The 18954-nt window shown below is 45.2% G+C and overlaps 1 protein-coding gene across 3 annotated transcripts in view; it reads left to right on the top strand.

The window, feature by feature from the left end:
- The first annotated feature begins 1787 nt into the window (after positions 1-1787).
- The window catches only part of celsr2 (cadherin, EGF LAG seven-pass G-type receptor 2), a 70091-nt gene continuing 52924 nt past the window's right edge, over positions 1788-18954 (top strand). For all 3 annotated transcript variants that reach the window (XM_006783399.3, XM_035904082.2, XM_035904077.2), the window contains exon 1: positions 1788-5652. In XM_006783399.3, coding sequence (XP_006783462.2) covers positions 2109-5652 — 3544 coding nt within the window. In that variant the 5' untranslated portion in view covers positions 1788-2108. The remainder of the gene's footprint in view (positions 5653-18954) is intronic.

The raw sequence follows: 18954 nt of genomic DNA, 5'->3' as shown, positions 1-18954 counted from the left end.
GCATGAGTTGGATTCATATTCCTGATCCCAATCATTGTTTTAGCCCTCTGCCTGGATCTGCTTTGATGCAAAGGAACGATTGATACCCCCTTGATCAGGGACCTTGTCTCCGCCACACCTTCAAAAGTGACAGGTTTGTAGCCAATCACAGACCAGTCTAATTGTGTCAGCTCTTTGGAAGCTCACCACAGCTGAGTTTTGAATGAAGATCTCCAACATTTTGCTGCACACACTGAAGGATGTCATTGTCCTTACGACACACGGAGCCTGTTGGTCACCATCTGTGCTGGTCGCTCAGGTATTTGTCCACCTCCACAGCGTCAACATCATGTCCCAGGATAGACATGGGTGTTCCGCCACCCTCTTTCTTCTGAAAAACAACAACCATCTCTTTAGTGTTGTTTACATTTAGATTTCTCTCAGACTAGCCAACAAAATCATCCTCTAGTGCTCTGTACTCCTCCTTTAGCCCATCGGTTATGCTTCCCACTACTACCCATCAACATAAGACAGAGGACTGCTCAGTCATCGCTTGTAGTGTCTCCCTCAACAGCAGCAGTCTGAAGATGGTGAAGGCACTGTAGGAGAGCTTGGTCCTCGCAGGACATTCACTTCTGAGAATGAGCTCTGCATCATCCGCTGTCAGATTTGGTTGGTATGCAAATTGCAGAGAGATACGAAACCAAGACTTCACCACATGAGATGTCAGGGCAACTGGTCAACAGACATTAAAGTGTGATGGTGCCGCTGAAACAGGCATAATCTTTAGATTATGGAATTGGCCAGATTTAGTGTGCCATCTTTTATAAACACTATTTTCGTTGCTGTTTGTCTACAAAAAGTCCAAAAGGGTTTTAGAAAACTGCATGGACATTGTGCTGAGACACTTCCCATCATGCTGTCATTTCATTATTTATGCTGCTGTGTCAAAACGGATTTATTTATTTTTTACATGTTCATTCACTGAAGCAACAAGCAGACATGAGCATGAGCAGTTTTGAGCGAGCTTGCAGGAGGATCCTCTCTTGGCTGTGTGGCTGCAGTTTGCCCAGCAGGTGTCAGGCGCACTCAGAACATCAGCGAAGCGCCGAGTTTCAGTCCAAAGTTGCGCCTTGCTGCTCCGCACCCAAACTGAATATCGTTATCATCGCTTTAGATTAATATGTGTTGCTCTGAATATTTGAGTAAATTGAAAAGTTCCTAACTTCTGGAGCCTATCTGCACGAATGCCTCTTGTGATTCGGGTGTTTCTACTGGTATTCGGATGTTGCTTTTACTGCTCTTTAAGTAAGAGCAGGTGAATGAAGCCTTCGGGAAAACAAAGCACGGGAATTAGTGGATCTGAAGAAAACAGCCGCTAAACAAAGATGACTTGAATGTAGCTGAAATGTAATCCTCCTCTTTTTAACACGAGCCCGAGAATGCAACTTATCTTGGGTTGAAACAAGGTCAGCCAAAACCCACAATTTAAGGAATTCCGACCGGTTAATGAGCCAAACCATTTCGGAGGTGAGTGGTGGGTATTGGGCGTGATCAAAACGGTCCTTCTTGGTCGTTATTAGTGAGTGCAGCATTAATACTATACTAATGAACTGAATGTTGTCTAATGGACTCCTTAATCCGACTCTGAATTGCTGCTGTTGTTCTGCGTTAATTAATGACGCTTATGGGAAGCTTCCATTTATCTCCAGTGGCAGGCTTTCTGTCAAGTCCTCAGACCCCTATAGAGCTTCTCTCTCACTCTCTCTCTCTTTCTCTCTCACACACACACAGGTTTATTATAATGAGGAGCCTGGAGACACTGGGGGGGAGCAGGAGCCATTTTTCTCATTGAAGCTGAGTTGCGCGGACGGAGCGGAGGTTTTGCTGCTGCTGCTGCTGTAGCCGGCGTGTGTGAGTGTGTGTGTGTGCGTTTGTGTGGATGTGAGAGCAGCTCCGGCCAAGGTTACTGCGGGTTAACCTCTTAAAAACGTCAGCCGGAGTGAGCGGAGAGGAGTGCGCCCGCTGAGAGCATGGCTCTTCTTCAACAAAGGGAAACTTACCGGTGGAAAGTTTAAAGAAATTAGGAGCCGCAGAATTCGCCACACGGGCTCACAAACTGAGGAGCGATGCACTTCGTTAAATGGGATTTGTTGCTGTTACTCTGCTGTTGTAAACTGATCCCACTGATCCGCTGTTACGTTGTTCACATCGGTGAGGATGCCGGAGCGAGCGCGGTGGTGGCCGGCGCGGAGCGGGGCGCGCGGTGCAATCTGGATCAGGTGCTGGCTCCAAAATTCACCGAGGGGTTCCTGGAGACTGACGCGGCAGCGGGCGTCGTGTTTGTTTCGGGCTCCATAAAGTGCCCCTCGCTGCGCTCAAACCCCTTCACCTTGTACACCGTGGAGGACTGCGCGGACTCCGGCTACAGGCACCTCCTCACCAGCCAGTACCAGGTGCATGTACACGGTAGAAACTGTTCAAACACGCGTAAAAGAAAACCTCAGTGGGACATGGAGGTCCTCACTTTGTTCAGTACCCACAGCCATCACAGCTTAGAGTGCCACCGAGCAGATTCTGCTCTATTCCCAGTGGGAGGTCTATTGCCTGGCCCTCCGATCCGCTGCAAAGTCACCAACAGCCGTGAGTTTTATTTCAACGAAGGGAACTTGTTTGTGTCTGAGAAGCTGTGCTGGAGGCAGGACACTCTCCTGGAGCTGGACGTCCTCTGTGATGTACTCACAGGGAGTGGGCTGAATGTTCAAGTCAGCCCCATCTTTATCCACTGGCGTGTGGGAGAGGGCCCCTTTAGGCAGGGCCACATAGAGAAGCTGTTACAAAGGGCAGCTCAGTCTGATTCAGGGATTTTAAGCAGGAGGAGTAGAAGAAGCATCAACAACAGCCCCCAGTTTCAGCCACCAATGTATCAAGTGTCTGTGGCAGAGAATAAGCCTGCCGGGACTCCTGTTGTTGTTTTGAAAGCAGTGGATGTGGATGAAGGCGAGGCAGGCAGGCTGGAGTATTTTATTGAAGCTCTCTTTGACAGCCGCTCGAACCATCTTTTTGCTGTGGACCCGTCCAGCGGTGCTGTGTCTACAGTAGAAGTGCTGGACCGGGAAACAAAAGACACCCATGTGTTTCGTGTGACCGCAGTGGACCACGGCACACCCCGACGCACAGCCATGGCCACACTCACTATCACAGTCAGAGACACTAACGATCACAGCCCTGTGTTTGAGCAACAGGACTATAAGGAAAGTATCAGGGAGAACTTAGAAATAGGCTATGAGGTGTTAACAGTGAGGGCGACAGACGGAGATGCCCCCATTAATGGGAACATCCTATATAACATCCTCAACAATAATGGGTCCAATGATGTGTTTGAGATTGATTCCAGGTCTGGCGTAATTCGCACTAAGGGGCTGGTGGACAGAGAAGAGGTGGAAGCCTATATGCTGTTAGTTGAGGCGAATGACCAAGGTCGTGACCCCGGGCCCCGCAGCGCCACAGCTACTGTTCACATTGTGGTAGAAGATGATAACGATAACGCTCCTCAGTTCAGTGAAAAGCGCTACGTGGTCCAGGTGCCAGAGGACATGACCCCTAACGCAGAGATCCTGCAGGTCACCGCAACAGATCAGGACAGAGGGAGCAACGCTGTCGTTCACTTCAGCATCATGAGCGGAAACACCCGCGGGCAGTTTTATATCGATGCTCAGACAGGTAAAATGGACCTGGTGAGCCACCTGGATTACGAGGCGAACAAAGAATACACGCTGAGAATCAGAGCTCAGGATGGGGGACGCCCACCGCTGTCCAACATCAGCGGCCTGGTTACGGTGCAGGTGCTGGATGTTAACGACAACGCCCCCATTTTTGTCAGCACGCCATTCCAGGCCACCGTGCTGGAAAATGTGCCGCTGGGTTACTCCATCATCCACATCCAGGCTGTCGATGCAGACTCTGGAGAAAACTCCAGGCTGGAGTATCGGCTCACTGAAACCACACCAAACTTCCCCTTCTCCATCAATAACAGCACGGGGTGGATTGTAGTCGCAGCCGAGCTGGACAGGGAGAGCGTGGACTTTTACAACTTCGGAGTGGAGGCACGTGATCACGGCTACCCCGTCATGTCATCTTCAGCCAGCATCAGCATGACGATCCTGGACGTCAACGACAACAACCCAGAGTTCACGCAGAAGGCATATTACATGAGACTAAATGAAGACGCGGCCGTGGGGACCAGCGTGGTGACCGTGTCAGCTGTGGACCAGGACATCAACAGCGTGGTGACATATCAGATCGCGAGTGGAAACACCCGCAACAGATTCTCCATCACGAGCCAGAGCGGGGGTGGGCTCATTACGCTGGCTTTGCCTCTGGACTACAAACTGGAACGCCAGTACGTCCTCACTGTCACGGCGAGCGACGGCACCCGCTTTGACACCGCCAAGGTGTTTGTTAACGTCACTGACGCCAACACACACCGGCCCGTGTTTCAGAGCTCACATTACACCGTCAGCATTAATGAGGACAAGCCTGTGGGCACCACCGTGGTCGTCATCAGTGCCACAGATGAGGACACAGGCGAGAACGCGCGCATCACCTACTTCATGGATGACAGCATCCCTCAGTTTGACATCGACCCCGACACGGGAGCTGTCACCACGCAGATGGAACTGGACTACGAGGACCAGGTTTCCTATACGCTGGCCATCACTGCGCGGGATAACGGCATCCCACAGAAATCTGACACCACCTACCTGGAGATACTTGTGAACGATGTGAACGACAACTCTCCCCGTTTCCTCAGAGATCACTACGTTGGTGCGATTATGGAAGACGTGCCCGTGTTCACCAGCGTGGTCCAGGTTTCTGCCACCGACAGAGACTCTGGCCTCAATGGCAGAGTTTTCTACACCTTCCAGGGTGGGGAGGATGGCGATGGAGACTTTATAATTGAATCCACCTCCGGCATTGTTCGCACTCTGCGCAGGCTTGACAGAGAAAATGTGCCCATTTACACCCTGCAGGCATTTGCAGTAGATAAAGGTATCCCTGCCCTGAAAACACCAGTAAACATTCAAGTAACAATCCTAGACGTGAATGACAACCCTCCTGTGTTCGAGAAAGACGAGTTTGACATTATGGTGGAGGAAAACAGCCCCATAGGCCTCGTGGTTGCACACATCTCAGCCACAGATCCAGATGAAGGCAGCAATGCACAGATTATGTATCAGATAGTGGAGGGAAACATCCCAGAGGTGTTTCAGCTGGATATCTTCTCCGGAGAGCTGACTGCTTTAATAGACCTGGACTATGAGTTGAGGTCTGAGTACGTCATTGTGGTCCAGGCCACCTCTGCGCCTCTCGTGAGCCGAGCCACAGTCCACATTAAACTTGTGGACAAGAACGACAACGTGCCAGTCCTCAAAAACTTCCAGATCATCTTTAACAACTATGTGACCGACAAATCGAGCAGTTTTCCCACTGGAGTGATCGGACGCATCCCCGCGTACGACCCAGACGTCTCCGATCAGCTGCACTACAGCTTTGACGTGGGAAACGAGCTGAAGCTGGTCCTCCTGAACCAAAGCACAGGAGAGATCCAGCTGAGCCAGGCCCTGGATAACAACCGGCCCCTGGAGGCCTCCATGAGGATCTCAGTGTCAGGTGAGATTGTTAGATAACTCTCTGTAATCCACCTCCACTCCACCCAGTGAATGAAAAAAAGTGCAGTAATGGGAGTGCAGGCTTACAGGGGTGTATTCTTACTGATTCTATTAACGCGTAGTGTCTCTTCATTTACATTTTCTCTCCATTTCACTGGGTAATGGAAGCGATGACGGCTTAAGTGTCTCTCTTGGCTTGAGTATTCCAGCGTGATTCTCCTGTAATAGAAATATTCATGAAGGAGGATTAATATTCATTAAAGCATATTTGTAATTCACTCCACTTTACAGGAAAAATCACTCAGGGTCATAAAAGTGCACTAAAGCATTTCCTTTCTTATTAATTGTTTAATTTGGCTGATTTAATGGGGGACTTCTGACACATGTATTTTAGTCCCCTGGTTATATACACAATCCTGGTTTAGCTCAGTCTATCGTCAAGATATAAATAGCTGTTTGTCTGAGTGAGTAGAGTCTTCAGTGGCAGACTGATCATGTCCCATAATTGCCCGTCATGCCCACTCCGTCATACAATGAAAGGCATAATTCAATAATGGTTCGTATCTGCAGCTTTATTTTGTTTGTTAGTTTCTTTTTGTTTTTTTGTTTGAATGAAGAGTTGATGTGTGTGTCAAGCCCTGTTCTTTTGTTCTAATTTGACAGAAAATGCTTACATTCAATAGCAGCCAGGATGGTGAAAACTGATAATCCTGGTTTGATGATGCTTTTGAATCACATAAAGTTCACATCGACAAAATTTGCTGATTTTTCTGTTCATGAATTGGGAAAGGAAATGTCACGCAGGTCTAAAATGAGCTCCAGACATTCTTTAGTTGTTCTCTTTTTCTTACTCTGCATGTCTTGAACTGTCTGTCTCCCCTGCACCGTTCATTTTGCGTGTCAGCACAAATTACAGAGTTTTATTTGCTCCTTTAATGAAACTGAACCTAAATTGCACCCAAAGAAAGTGTGTGGTTGTGTGTGGGTGGAGAGGGGCGATGGGAAGGAGGGGTGGTGACGGTGTTGTTTTTACCCTCTGTTGGAGCTTATTTGACGCAGTGTGATCTGCTGTAAATCTGCCTTCTCTTTGACCTTGGCACAAGCTAAGAGAGGGGGAAAGGAGCTGGGAACAGTATTAAGAGATTGGACAGGAAGGTTAAAGATGAAAATAGCAATTTAACAGGAAAAGAGCAGATTAAGGCTGGCAGAAACCTTTGTGTTGGTCTTCTTTGATGGCAGCAGAAGTGTGCATTCGCTGGCTGACGGGTGTTGCACGGACTGGTTAGCGTGGGTAGTCGTTTTGATAGATTTGAGCTGAGCTTCGACTCTCTGGAGAACAATGGTAAGCCGTCGATTAAGGGGCAGGCGCTTGAGCTCATACCAAGCTGTGGTTGGGGGTAACAGCTGTGACTCCACCAAAGACCAATTAGAGGCCGTGGTCCCCCCAGTGCGTCCAGCACCTGCTGGGGTTTATGTGTCAGCACCCCTGCAGGAGACAGAAGGAGATAGAGGAAGGCTGGAGGACAGAGGGGAGGTGAAGGAGTTTTTTGTGTGTATGTACAGTGAATACAAGTTGGAAAATACAGCGGTACTGTAAACCAGCAGAAAAGTCATTAGACAGGAGCTGCTGGAGGAGGAGATGGGGCAGAAATATGAGCTCCTTCTATAGATCCTGCTGACCCCAATTTTCAAAGGCTTTCCCCTCCAGGGACCTCCCAGGTCTTCCCATTATCTTTCTCTTTATGCTACTGTTTAAGAGGCCCCTTATGATGGACGATTTTTGATGGGCTCTTTTGTACGTTGTTGGACTGTGATTAACATCACTTCTGGGCACCGCTCTTCACACCGAAATAGATGTAATAGTTTAAATGTGGCAACACTTTGCTTTAAGTTTAAAGTGTTTCATATGCAGCATCTTTGAGAAGGTAACCTTTAAATAATCCACACCATCCCCCCAAAGTTAGGTTTGGTAAAATGACCCGTTTTGCACCGAGTGTCACTTCCACTCGGATTGTTGTTGAGTGATCTCAGATATAAAACAGTCTGTGACTTAAATGTCATAAATAACTGCTGAAGTGATCGTTGGATTTTGTCGTTTTTGATATTGCCATACTGACTAAAATTCCTAACTTGTACTGTAGTTCAGCACAACAAAAAGTTTGAAAAGACCTCCTTGTTGCACAGTTAAGCATTTAGGAAAACCACATGAAATATACAAAGTGTTGCAAACTGCACATACAGTTTTTGGTGTAGTTCTTAAAAATATAAACGGAGCAGTGTGATTCAAAGAACATTAAACGATCCCCCGTTGTGCTTTGCAGGTTAATTATTTACTGAATGAGTTTCGAGGAGCCCAACTATTAAATGAAAAAATGTGCAGTGTTTAACAATCTGGTTAGAAATGTATCGCAATGAGAAGGGCAGTGGCTGTTGCTCAGACCGGGTCATCTGCCAGCGGGATGGTCAGGGCTTTGATCCCAGGCTCATCCAGTCAGCACGGCCAAGTGTCCTTGATTAAGACACTGAACTCCAAATTACTCCCGATCAGAGTGTGAGTGTGTGTTTAGTGCCTGCTTTATGGGATAGAGTCTGTGTGAATGTGAGAATTGTAGTAGAAGTAGAAAAGTGCTGTGTAAGTACTAGTACATTTACCATTTAGCAATGACTCCTCACCACCATTCTGTGATGTGATATACACAGTTTAGAAATGACCTAAACTTTATTTTCTTACTGTTTTTGTAAAAATATGTTTTCATATCAGACAACATACATGCCAGTACAGTATATATATGTATATGTAATAAATCACTATCAAACGACATTGCCCCTCTCAAAGCAGTGGTTAGCACTGTTTCCCCACAGCAAGCAGACTCAGGCAGCAAATCCACCACCTGCCTTTCTGTGTGGAGTTTGCATGTTCTCCCTGTGTTTGCGTGGGTTCTCACCGGGTACCCCACTTCCTCCCACAGTCCAAAGACATGCAGTTAGTGGGGTTAGGTTAATTGATGACTCTAAATTGTCCATAGGTGTGATTGTGAATGGTTTTCTGTCTCTCTGTGTTACCCCTGCGTCAGACTGGCGACCTGTCCTTATGGCGGCTGGGATAGGCTACAGCCTGCCCGCGACTCTGAGCTGGATAAGCGGAAGAGGATGGAAGGATGTAGTGTTTATAAAGCTAAATGTTGAAACTAAACCACATTTAAAGTGATGTGGCCAAAATTAAGTAGTTAAGTAAATAAAGTAGTAGGCATTAGTATCTGTACAAAGAGGTCATGCACAGTAAACAGAAGGAGAAAGTGTTGAATTGGAAAGCTTGCCTCAGAAATGATGACCCGGGACGGGCTAATATCTGCTTTCATAGAGATGATCAAACTTTATCTTGCTAAGATTTGCTAAGATTTCTTCAGGTGGGTTTGATATGCCCGTGGATTTCTTTATGATTTGGGTAAGATAATTAGTGAGGAAATACATGTTATCCAGCAGCAACAGTTGTCCCTCATTGCTATTCAAATTGGCACTACAATCACTCAGAGCCAATAAGCAGGTTCTTCACAATACATCTGACAATCACGTAGCCTGGGGATCTTACTGGCTGTGTGCACTTGCATAAATTAGTAATCATAACAGTTTAATTATGTTAGCCAGTGAAGGAACCAGATTTACAGCAGTGGTGTGCAGGTATTTGAGCCTGTCTCATACTGAGTGGGTGAAAATAGACTCATAAACACAGAATTGGGTCTTTTGATTTCAGCTTTGAGGAAACTGTTGTTTTGCAACTCAGCATTTGACAAAATGGAGACTTTCTTTTTTTCTTGCATGTTTTATATCATGTCGCTTCAGTGTTATGAAGAGAATTCCCCTCACACTGCAGCATGAGACACAGGTTTTCATCCATGGGATTAGGCATTCTGCATCTGTATCCTTAGATCTGTCAGACTAGTGTTGACATACCCGGGGCCTCATCTACTGTTCCCAGGCAAGCGTGAGCCTGCATAAATAGGTGTTTGCATTTGATTGCAGAGATTGTTTCTCTGCTTTTCTTTCATCCGTAAAGCCCTGTTAATTTTCATATAGAAAGTGTAGCTAATCATTATCTCACACTGCTAAATGTGAGGTCCGCTCATTTGCCTGCATATTTGTTGCACTCTAAAGTGACTGGCACGGTTTAGCTTTATACTCCGCAAACTGCTAGAACATAGTACCCACCTCATCCCCAGTGTGACACCAGGACACTTTGTCCCTTTTAATCATATTCTGACTCCGAGCCAACACCGTGCCCCCACTTTGAAAGCGTGAGTGCTAAAATTTAACAGAAAAACACGCCTCCACCACTAAAGACGGCAGAGCGATTCAGCTCACATCACACTGCGGGTTGTGCAGGCGCTCAAGTTACATGGTGGACAGCGGGTATTGTCTCTGTCTGGTCACTGTGTGGAGGGAACACCCTTTTAACTTTCAAGTGTGAGTCTGAAGTGGCTGCGGATGCTGCAAGGTTAAGCTGCTACTCTGTCAAATGTGTGTTCGAGCCAAAGCCGCTGGCATTAAGCCCGACCAACTGGGGAAGGCGACAAATATGCTCGAATGAGTCAAGATTTTGTCTTTTTTTCTCAAAAGATAATTTGGCACATAAGATATCCAGACGCTTGAATTCCATGTTGGCTTTTTTATTTTTGTCAGCTAAAACTATAGGGCAGAAATTTTAATGGTGGGGACTCTGCTGCACCAAGTGCCATGTATATAACAGCCAACTCATTCACAGTGTGTGTAATTTCATTAGGATCTATTAAACCTTTAAGCTGTCTGCGGTTGGACTTTCTCGAGGGGATTGTCTTCTGTTACACTAGCCCATCAAGCTGCACATATCTGGTATATTTCTGTGTGTGTGTGTGGGCCTCAACAGCTGGACCGCCCTGATTACTTTTCTCCACACTCTCATATAATTAGTAGAGCCTGTGCTCTTTATGTTTGATAAATTTCAGTTTTCCTCTTGCTCTCGATTCGCAGGAATCAAAGTCACTGCTTACGAAGCTCGAGTCATCTGTAACGCCTAACTCCTTCCATTCTTCCTGCCTCCCTCCCTGGATGGCGTTAGTCACACTCGCAGGCTTGCGTGGAATGTTTGTAGCACTGTTTCTTTTCTTTCTTTTTTTTATCCCTTTAACATCACCTATCACCTTGATCCTGTTTCTCTTTCCCTCTTTTTGTTTGCCTGTCACCATTTCCCATTTTTCTCCTATCTGCCCGGGTCTATGGCTCTCACCCCTGCAACCTCCACTGTTCCCTCCCATCATTTCGAGCTCCTCCACCCTCCCTCTTTATCCCCGTCCTCCCCTTCCTCTCCCTCCCTCCTTTGACTGTTGTCCCCCCCTCCTCCCCTTCTCTCTCTCCCCTGTGAAAGGAAGAATGCCTAAGAGAAATGCTTTGTTAAGCACACAGTTGTCATGGTGAACCCAGCAATGCCTGAGAAATTCCTTGTGGGTGGGGATGAGGGGGTAAGGCCTCTTTTGTGGAGCAAAGATAGGGGGGGGGAGGGGAGACCCATAAAGTTCTAAAGAGCAACTGTCCGCATCTCCGTTTTTCCAGTGAAGCATGTAAGGCTCTCTGTGGACCTGTAATGCTGCGGGACACACTGACCTGTCCTGCCGGCTGCTTTCATTTTAACAGGACACGAAGAGAGTCGGCCGACACCTGACTGCAGATATAAAGTTTCCATCCGCTGTGTTTTTGAACGCTAAAGTGCATGTGAGACTTCAGAGGCACTCTGTTTTGAAAGCACCAGAGAGTTTTAAGCACATGGACATTTGATAGTGTCCTCTTTAAGCTCTTTGATTTGTGACACAGATGCACTCAGAGGGTCTCCGATTTCTTGCCGCCCGCATGTTTCTTGGCAGCAAAACATCCTCCCGTGGGCCTCGCTGCTACACGCTTGGTTGCGCTGAAGGTCCAGAGGTGGTGAGGTAGTGCAGAGTGAAGGTGCGGGTGAGATTGGGGTGGAGGGGCGGGTGAATGACATCATCTATGTGTTTGGAGGGGAAATCATGTTTGGGATTAAGGCCGGCGCATCACTGGGGCGAGGCCTTGCGGTGCTTGCATATATCGTAGCATTGTCCTGCATTGTCCTCGAGATCCCAGCAGACAATCGGAGTGGGCTCTGTCTGCTGCTGCCCCCACCGCCCCCACCCCTCTAACCTCCTTGTGCCTTTGTGTCCACTTGTTTGCACCAGTCCTGTCCGCTACGGGAGAGTCTCACCAGACATGCTGTTCCTTCATGTATACACGGTTTGCAGTTCAGTCCGATATATATATATATATCGATATATCCGATATGTTGGCTCACCAAATATCCTTATCTGTCTTAAACACATATGCATATGGTAGTGACCTGTTCAGGGCATACTATGCCTTCAGTCATATGACAGCTGGAGTAAAAGCCCACTGCGACCATGAATTGGATAAGTAGAAGAAAATGGATGGATAAATGTAGCTGTTGAAATGTTAAAGGGTTGAAAAAGGTGAATTTGAGATGGTAGACTGTCTAAATCTACAGCTGGTGGATGAAATGCAAATTTGTCCAAAAACAACATAAGCGACAGTTAAACTGTGTGAAAAACTTTGAAAGTTTATCTCTCTATGCTGTGGGGGTGCATCAGGGCTGGAAAGCACAGCTCTCCAACAACAGCATTGACAACAACAACACACAGAGCACTTTCTTGTCTCCTGTGCAGTGACGACAACACCAGAGCTCCACCCGAGTCCAGAAATCACTACGAGAAAAGACGTTTCTCACACTGTGAACGTGACAGATTATGTTTATTCAACAGCCTGTTGCCTTTACGCTACATTGCACTCATTTAGTACTGAACCAGGCCGAGATTTCACAGTGACCTGGTTTCATATGCTTCAGCTCTGCTCTGCAGTTCAACCTGTCAACACAGGACCGTTAGACACGAGGGTACGAAGTGCGACTGGTAGAGGTGGTGAACCCTGGGGTGCAGAATTTTAAGAGGTTTCATTGCTGACTGAATTATATTAAGACAGACTGAAGGGTGGGGAGCTCACTACACAGATGGTGTCATCCTGAGTTAGCTGAAATGGTGTGTTTACACTTTCACAGTCTGGTGGCATTTGAATAAATGAATAACTATTTTTAGAGTTCACTTAGATGCTTTTTTTTTCTTTTTTACTTTGAGCACATTTCCTGATCTGGACTGAATGTTTTCCACATCGTCTTCTAAAAATATCTCACCTGTCACAGTGTGCAGTTTTTTTTGTTTTTTTATTTTAAAGCAGAGCTATCAAAGACAGAAACCGGCTCTGTTTTGCTGACTCCTGCTTCAAAGCATCTCAGTTGGATGACAGTTGTTACTTTGGTGTTGGATGCTCAGGATCCAACATCATTCGCTGTTGGTATGTTTGAGTAGCGGCGTCCTGCTTGGTCACGTCTCTGCATGCTAATGTCTCTTTACTGTTGCGCTGACATTGGTTTTTCTTTGATATGTAAATGTTCCGATTCGAGCAGCTCGAATTCTTTTCTGTGACTCTGAAGCCGCTTCGCTGTAGAGGAAAGGAAATCTGTGGGCTGTCCTCTTGTTGCAGGTTTTCAGAAACAGCAGAAAAGTGTCATCAGGGGATGCTCTGGCAGGGTCCACAAATGAGTACTGATGGCCTCTCTCCAGCCAAGTCAGCTTTCCTCTGGAATGGAGAAATCAAGAGAGGGATTTACTCCGACTCCCCAGGATTGAAATCCTTGGGTTGACATTGAGCTACACAAGCAGTTTTCATTATTGACTTCACGGGCGGTGGAAGAAATGTGTTGTTGTGGTGTGGTTATCATTACAGCTGATCTCTGGTCTCTTTCTATTTAAACCTAATTGCTCTGCAGAAAACAATAAAAACAAAATTTATTTAACTTGTATTTTCTTAATGAAACAGTGTCAAATCACATAAATAAACTTGCTCACGGGTAGTTATGATGCTCGCTGTATTTTTTGCTGCTTGACGTAATGGCTCTAACACTGCTCGGATACAGATCGCAGTAAATCTGCTGCGTAGGAGTTTTCAGCGTGCCGGCCGTTCCCTCCCGTGTGCGAGAGCTGCAAGTGGGCTTTCTGTTAAAGCACGAGCTGTTTGTGTTCAGTTGTGTTGTTTTTCCCAACAATGCACTTGAGGTGAGAAGGGCTATACAAAAACCAAGCGCACATTTGCTTCTGTCGCCTGTCACCGTCTGTAAGGCTTTGAGCTGCAGTTGTTCAAATATGTTTCTCTTGATTAGAGAAGCTCTCCCTGCTTTTCTCTCCAGGCTGTTACTTCCTCAGCTGTGTTGACTTCGAAGACAGCAATATAAATGTATGATGATAGCGGATAGTGTCGCTCAATGCACACAAATCATCCCACAACATTAAAACCACCTGCTTTTTTTCGCTGGGGCATGGCTACAGTTGCTTGGTGGGAGTTTAGAGAATTGGGCTTGTGCCGCCGCTCGATGATGCTCGACGCCATGAGGTTAATATTAAAGACACCAAGATTTCTCAGTGCAAGTGAAATGTTAGGAGTCAGTACATTTGAAGCTCTATTAAGAAATCTACTGTATATATTTGCAGGCTTAACAATTTTGAGAACAAGATCACTGTGGGCTTAACGGATATAAGGTTTGGCACCACATGCAGTCAGTGTTCATTGTGGAGACACTGGCGTGGTTGTGTGTTCATGGGAAAGTGATTTAGGTGTATTTTTTTAAATTTGTTCTTCTCTTCTTTTTGTGTTATGTGACTTGTTTTGCTTCTATGGAGTATGAGTCTGGAATAATTAAGGATCGATTGATTGACCAGATTGAGATCTGGCAGTGTGGAGGTTGCTGCTGCTGCTGCCCTGAGGGGGTGTGTTTTGTCTGCAGTAATAATTAGCTGGTTGGTAAGTGTCAAAGTAACCTCCACATGAATGTCAGGGCCTAAGGTTTCCCAACAGAACATTGCACTGCACTGCAATGAAATAATCACAGCTTATCATCTCACCTGTTCAGACAAGCAGACAAATTATTAGTAAGTAAATAAAGTTTATTTTGAAACAAAGAGCAGTCACAGAGTCCTTAACAGAGGTAAATAGCTAAAAACCAGCCCACGCCAAAGTAAAGCAGACACACAAACACTACCCAGAATGCATTTCTCAACAGATGAGTTTAAGCTACTTTTAAAGGATGTCAAAGGTGTGAAAAGAGCATGGTAAGCTGTTCCACAGTTTTGGAGTTTAGGCTTGTAAGGAACAATCCACCATGTTTCAGACACAGAATTATATTGATCAGATGTTTTAAAGAGCTCACTACACTACGATCAGCTGTAAGTTGTGTCATTACAAAGTGGAAGCATTTAGAAACAAAAACAAATTGCAGTTAAAGAGCAGGGACTCTGAGTCACCAGTGCTCTGTTGACACAGTAACTGCAGAGCTCCAGACCTCCCTTGGCACTAACATCAGCACAAAGACTGTGCGCTGGGAGCTTCACAGCATGGGTGTCCAAGGCCAAGCAGCTCCTGGCAGCGTAATATATAGGTGGCCCAGTATGTTTTTCCACATTGTGCATATAAATGGATCCACTCAAATATGTTAAACCTTCTCATAGAAGTGTGTTTGGCAGTAAAATCAAAAATATGCGTTTAGATTTCATTTGACAAAAACAGATGAAATATAGACAGAAAAAAGGAAGAAGCAAAAAGTATTGTTTAGTCTAAAGTAAATATAAAAGGCCAAACAACGTGTCTAAACAGCAGGAATTTACACATTATGTATCATCTGTATAATTTCCATAAAATGCAAAGTTCTTTATTCTGAAGCTCTAACATCAGATTTTATATATGTTTGAATTAAAAAAAATACAATTCAGAGATTTAGGGATTATTGCTGAGTGTTAAGACGCTTTTGAAGCGATTGATAGGGTACAATTTAGAAAAAAAAATCTTCTGAAAATTCTCCAAGTCTTGTCGATTGTCAGTTTTAAGTTTTTAAGCTGGTGGGTCTTTGTGGGGGAACCTGTGGCTCTGTGCAACCTCCCTGTGGTGTGACTGAGCCTTTGGTCTTTCCTGAGAAGCTTTTCTCAATTTCTGATGAGTGGATGATGATGTGAGCTGCTGCTGGTGGGTGGAAGCCTGGCAGGATTTGTTAGAGCATTTTATGCAGAGGGGTTGTGGTACTGGTAGTGGTGGGGGTGGTGGGATGTCAGCCTCAGCCTTTGCTTGTCTAAAGGGGATCAGTAAAGGAGGAGAGTGAGGAGGGGTTAGGGGTAATGGGATGAAAAAGCTACCCCTCCGTGCAATGCCTCATTTCCACCTACTAACCAGCCAACAGTCTCCATTCAGACCGCAGCTGAGTGTGCTTCACCTTTCAGCCCTGCTTAATTCAAACAGGCCACATTTTATTGCGCCCCATTTTGATCAAAAGAACCTGAGACTCCTGCTTCTGAATTAAATGAACACCAAACTGAGTCCTCTTAGCTTTAATTAAGGAGGAACTGGATAAGCTTGATCTAATAGATATTAGGCAATTTTAAAGTCTGCCAGGGAACTGGGCCGCAGTGCTCCGTCACCACCACGACAGACTTTTTGTTCACTCAGTTTCAACTCAGCCCACACGAGTACTTACCAGTGTCTGTCCAAGACTGATTTGAGTGTTTCTTTTTAATTGGAAGAAGTTGATAGAAGCTCAGCTTGCTCACTGGTATGAAGGTGGGTATTAAGCCTGTTGTCGTGCTGGGCTTTAGTCTCTTCCTGTGTGTTCAAATTAAGTTGCTTCCCAAGGAAACAATGATCAAAAAGAAGAAAAACAAAAACCTCCATAAAATTGTTAAAAGGAGTTTGTATGGTTTAATTTTTATTAATTACCTTCCATGAAAATTGCTTCATTTTGAATGTAAGTTGTTAAGTCAAAATTCAGCACAACACAAGTCGTCTTCTGTAGCCTCAAACTTGTTTTCAGCGTTTCATACCGACAGGTCGCAGCACCTGCAAAGTTTAGCCACAGACTGACAAGCAGGCCATAAATGTGTCTCAAAGGAGCGACGCGAGTGAGCCGCTACAAGAAGAACAAGTTAATTGTGAATGAATCAGGGTCCCAAACACACATGCAGAGTTCAAGTAATTAGTCTGTGTGATTAAAAGATGCTCCAGGGGAAGAGTATTTAATTTAAATTAAATGAGTGTGTGTCCCTGTTATTGTTGGCCCGACAGAGCCTGCGGTCTCTGTGGTTTGTTTGATTGACTGTGCGGTATGAACGTCTTGCCTTTCTGTGACCTTGTGTGGACACAACTGTAAGGTGTTGGTTAATAATACATAAATGTAATACTTCTGACAGTAGTTTCACACTACAGTAAGCTTGTTAATATTATACTACTACTTAGTGAAGAACCCTTGGAGTGGAGCTGCTTTCACTGAGTTTCACTAGACTGAAAGTTGATATTCAGATAAAACTTGTCATTGTAACTGACCCTAAAAACCTCAGAAACATGGTGTCTAACCAGATGCTTACTCTGGCATTACCTTGGTGTCTGGTAACACTGTGAGGAATCTTGGAGCCATTTTATGGCCTTCAATGTGCATTTTACACTCATATGTAGGACCGCTGTCTTTAATCTGCACAATATCTCTAAAAATAGAAGCATCCTATCTCAGAGTGTCTCAGAGTGAGTAATAGATGCTGTAATGATGATGTATTACTCATGCATGAAGTACTTCTAGGCTGGACTATTCAGTATTATCAGGATTTTGATTAGTCCTGTTGTAATAAAGCTTGTAGTTATGGCTGGATCAGGATCACGTGACCTTGAACTCTCCCTTAGTTATGCTGCTACAGATTTAAGCTGCTTTTTAATTTTTCTCTACTTTCTTCCGTCCCGGTTTCTTCCTGCAAAAAGGGAGTTTTTCCATCCCACTGACACATAGTGCTTGTTCATAGGTGGTCACGTGATTGCTGGGGTTTTCTCTGAGCGGTTGTGGCGCAGTGAAAGAGGGCGTCATCTACCACGGTTGGTGGATTGATCCCCTGCTCCTTTAGTCTGCATGTCAAAGAATCCTTAAGCGTGATACTGAACACGTCGCCCCTGATGTATCCATCAGGCATTAAGACATCAAGGTTAGTGCAGATATGTCAGTAGCAATAAGACAGACATGAACATGGACCTTCTGAGACATTTTGTACAGAATATAACTGATTGGTATTATGTAATATTTATTTCTGATTAATCTGCTTTTGATTTTCTCTTGGTATTTCTTTTCATTTTTTTTATTTATATCTTTTCTCAAGTATGCAAATAAGAAAAACAAACCTGTAAGTTTGCAGAGCGACTCGCAGGTCGGAGCTGTAAAGGCTGCGAACTGCAAACACATTTGCAGGCCTTATCCCTCCGAAGTGATTTTTAATTTATGCTCTTCCTGCTGATCTTAGAAATGGGACCCCGGCTTTGTGCTCTTTGATGTACTGAGTACTCGGTGCATGCTGCACATACTGTAGTGCGTTTCTTCTGAACAACTAAGACGGGCTCTGCTCAACCTCATTACCTTCTTACCCGGAGGTTCCCCCCCCCACCCCACCCCCCCCAACATGACACAGTTTTGCAGCGAAACACACAGCCCCCTCTGAAGCAGCATCAACCTCTCCAGGTCACAGATTAAATGCTGTTGTGCTTGAGTGAGATCTTCTTTGGGTGCTATCATTAGACATGCGATGAATGGCTGTTTGAGTGCCATTGTTTATCAGCTCTCCACTGTCATTATGATAAATGCTATTTTTATAGTAGGTCTAATGTGTTTCCCATCCCCACTGTAACAGGAGGTGTTGTCATTGGCTCAGTGTTTAACCAGCACATTAGTGTTTAATGTGTGTGTGACATCTGCTAAAGTTGCTCTGAGCAAGAGCGAGCAACACCGACAGTGCTGACATAATATAAATAATGTCCATATTTCAGACAGTACTAACTATAAAAAGATCTAGCATGCTAATTTTAGCATTTTAGTATGCTAACATTTGCCAATTAGCACCAAACACAAAGTACAGCTGAGGCTGCTGGAAATATCATGAGTTTAGCATGCATTTATTAATAACTTACAGCCCTTTTTTTTAACTTGGTGAAAAGGCTAAAATTATTAAACTTGGATGGCATAACTTTGCAGATCAGGTAAAGGTTCACAGACTTAACTGAGGTAATGAGGGGTTTGGTACACAGGAAGAGCAGAGAAAGGAAAAAATCCGGAAACAGAACTGTGAAAGAAATCCGGGTGGAACAGGTAATCACACAGGAAAGAGGCACAAGAGGGCAGGGA

This window comes from Neolamprologus brichardi, chromosome 5 (assembly GCF_056152115.1).
Source record: "Neolamprologus brichardi isolate AB-2024 chromosome 5, ASM5615211v1, whole genome shotgun sequence".
NCBI classification, from domain to species: Eukaryota; Metazoa; Chordata; class Actinopteri; order Cichliformes; family Cichlidae; genus Neolamprologus; species Neolamprologus brichardi.
This window is presented reverse-complemented; position numbering and strand designations above follow the sequence as displayed.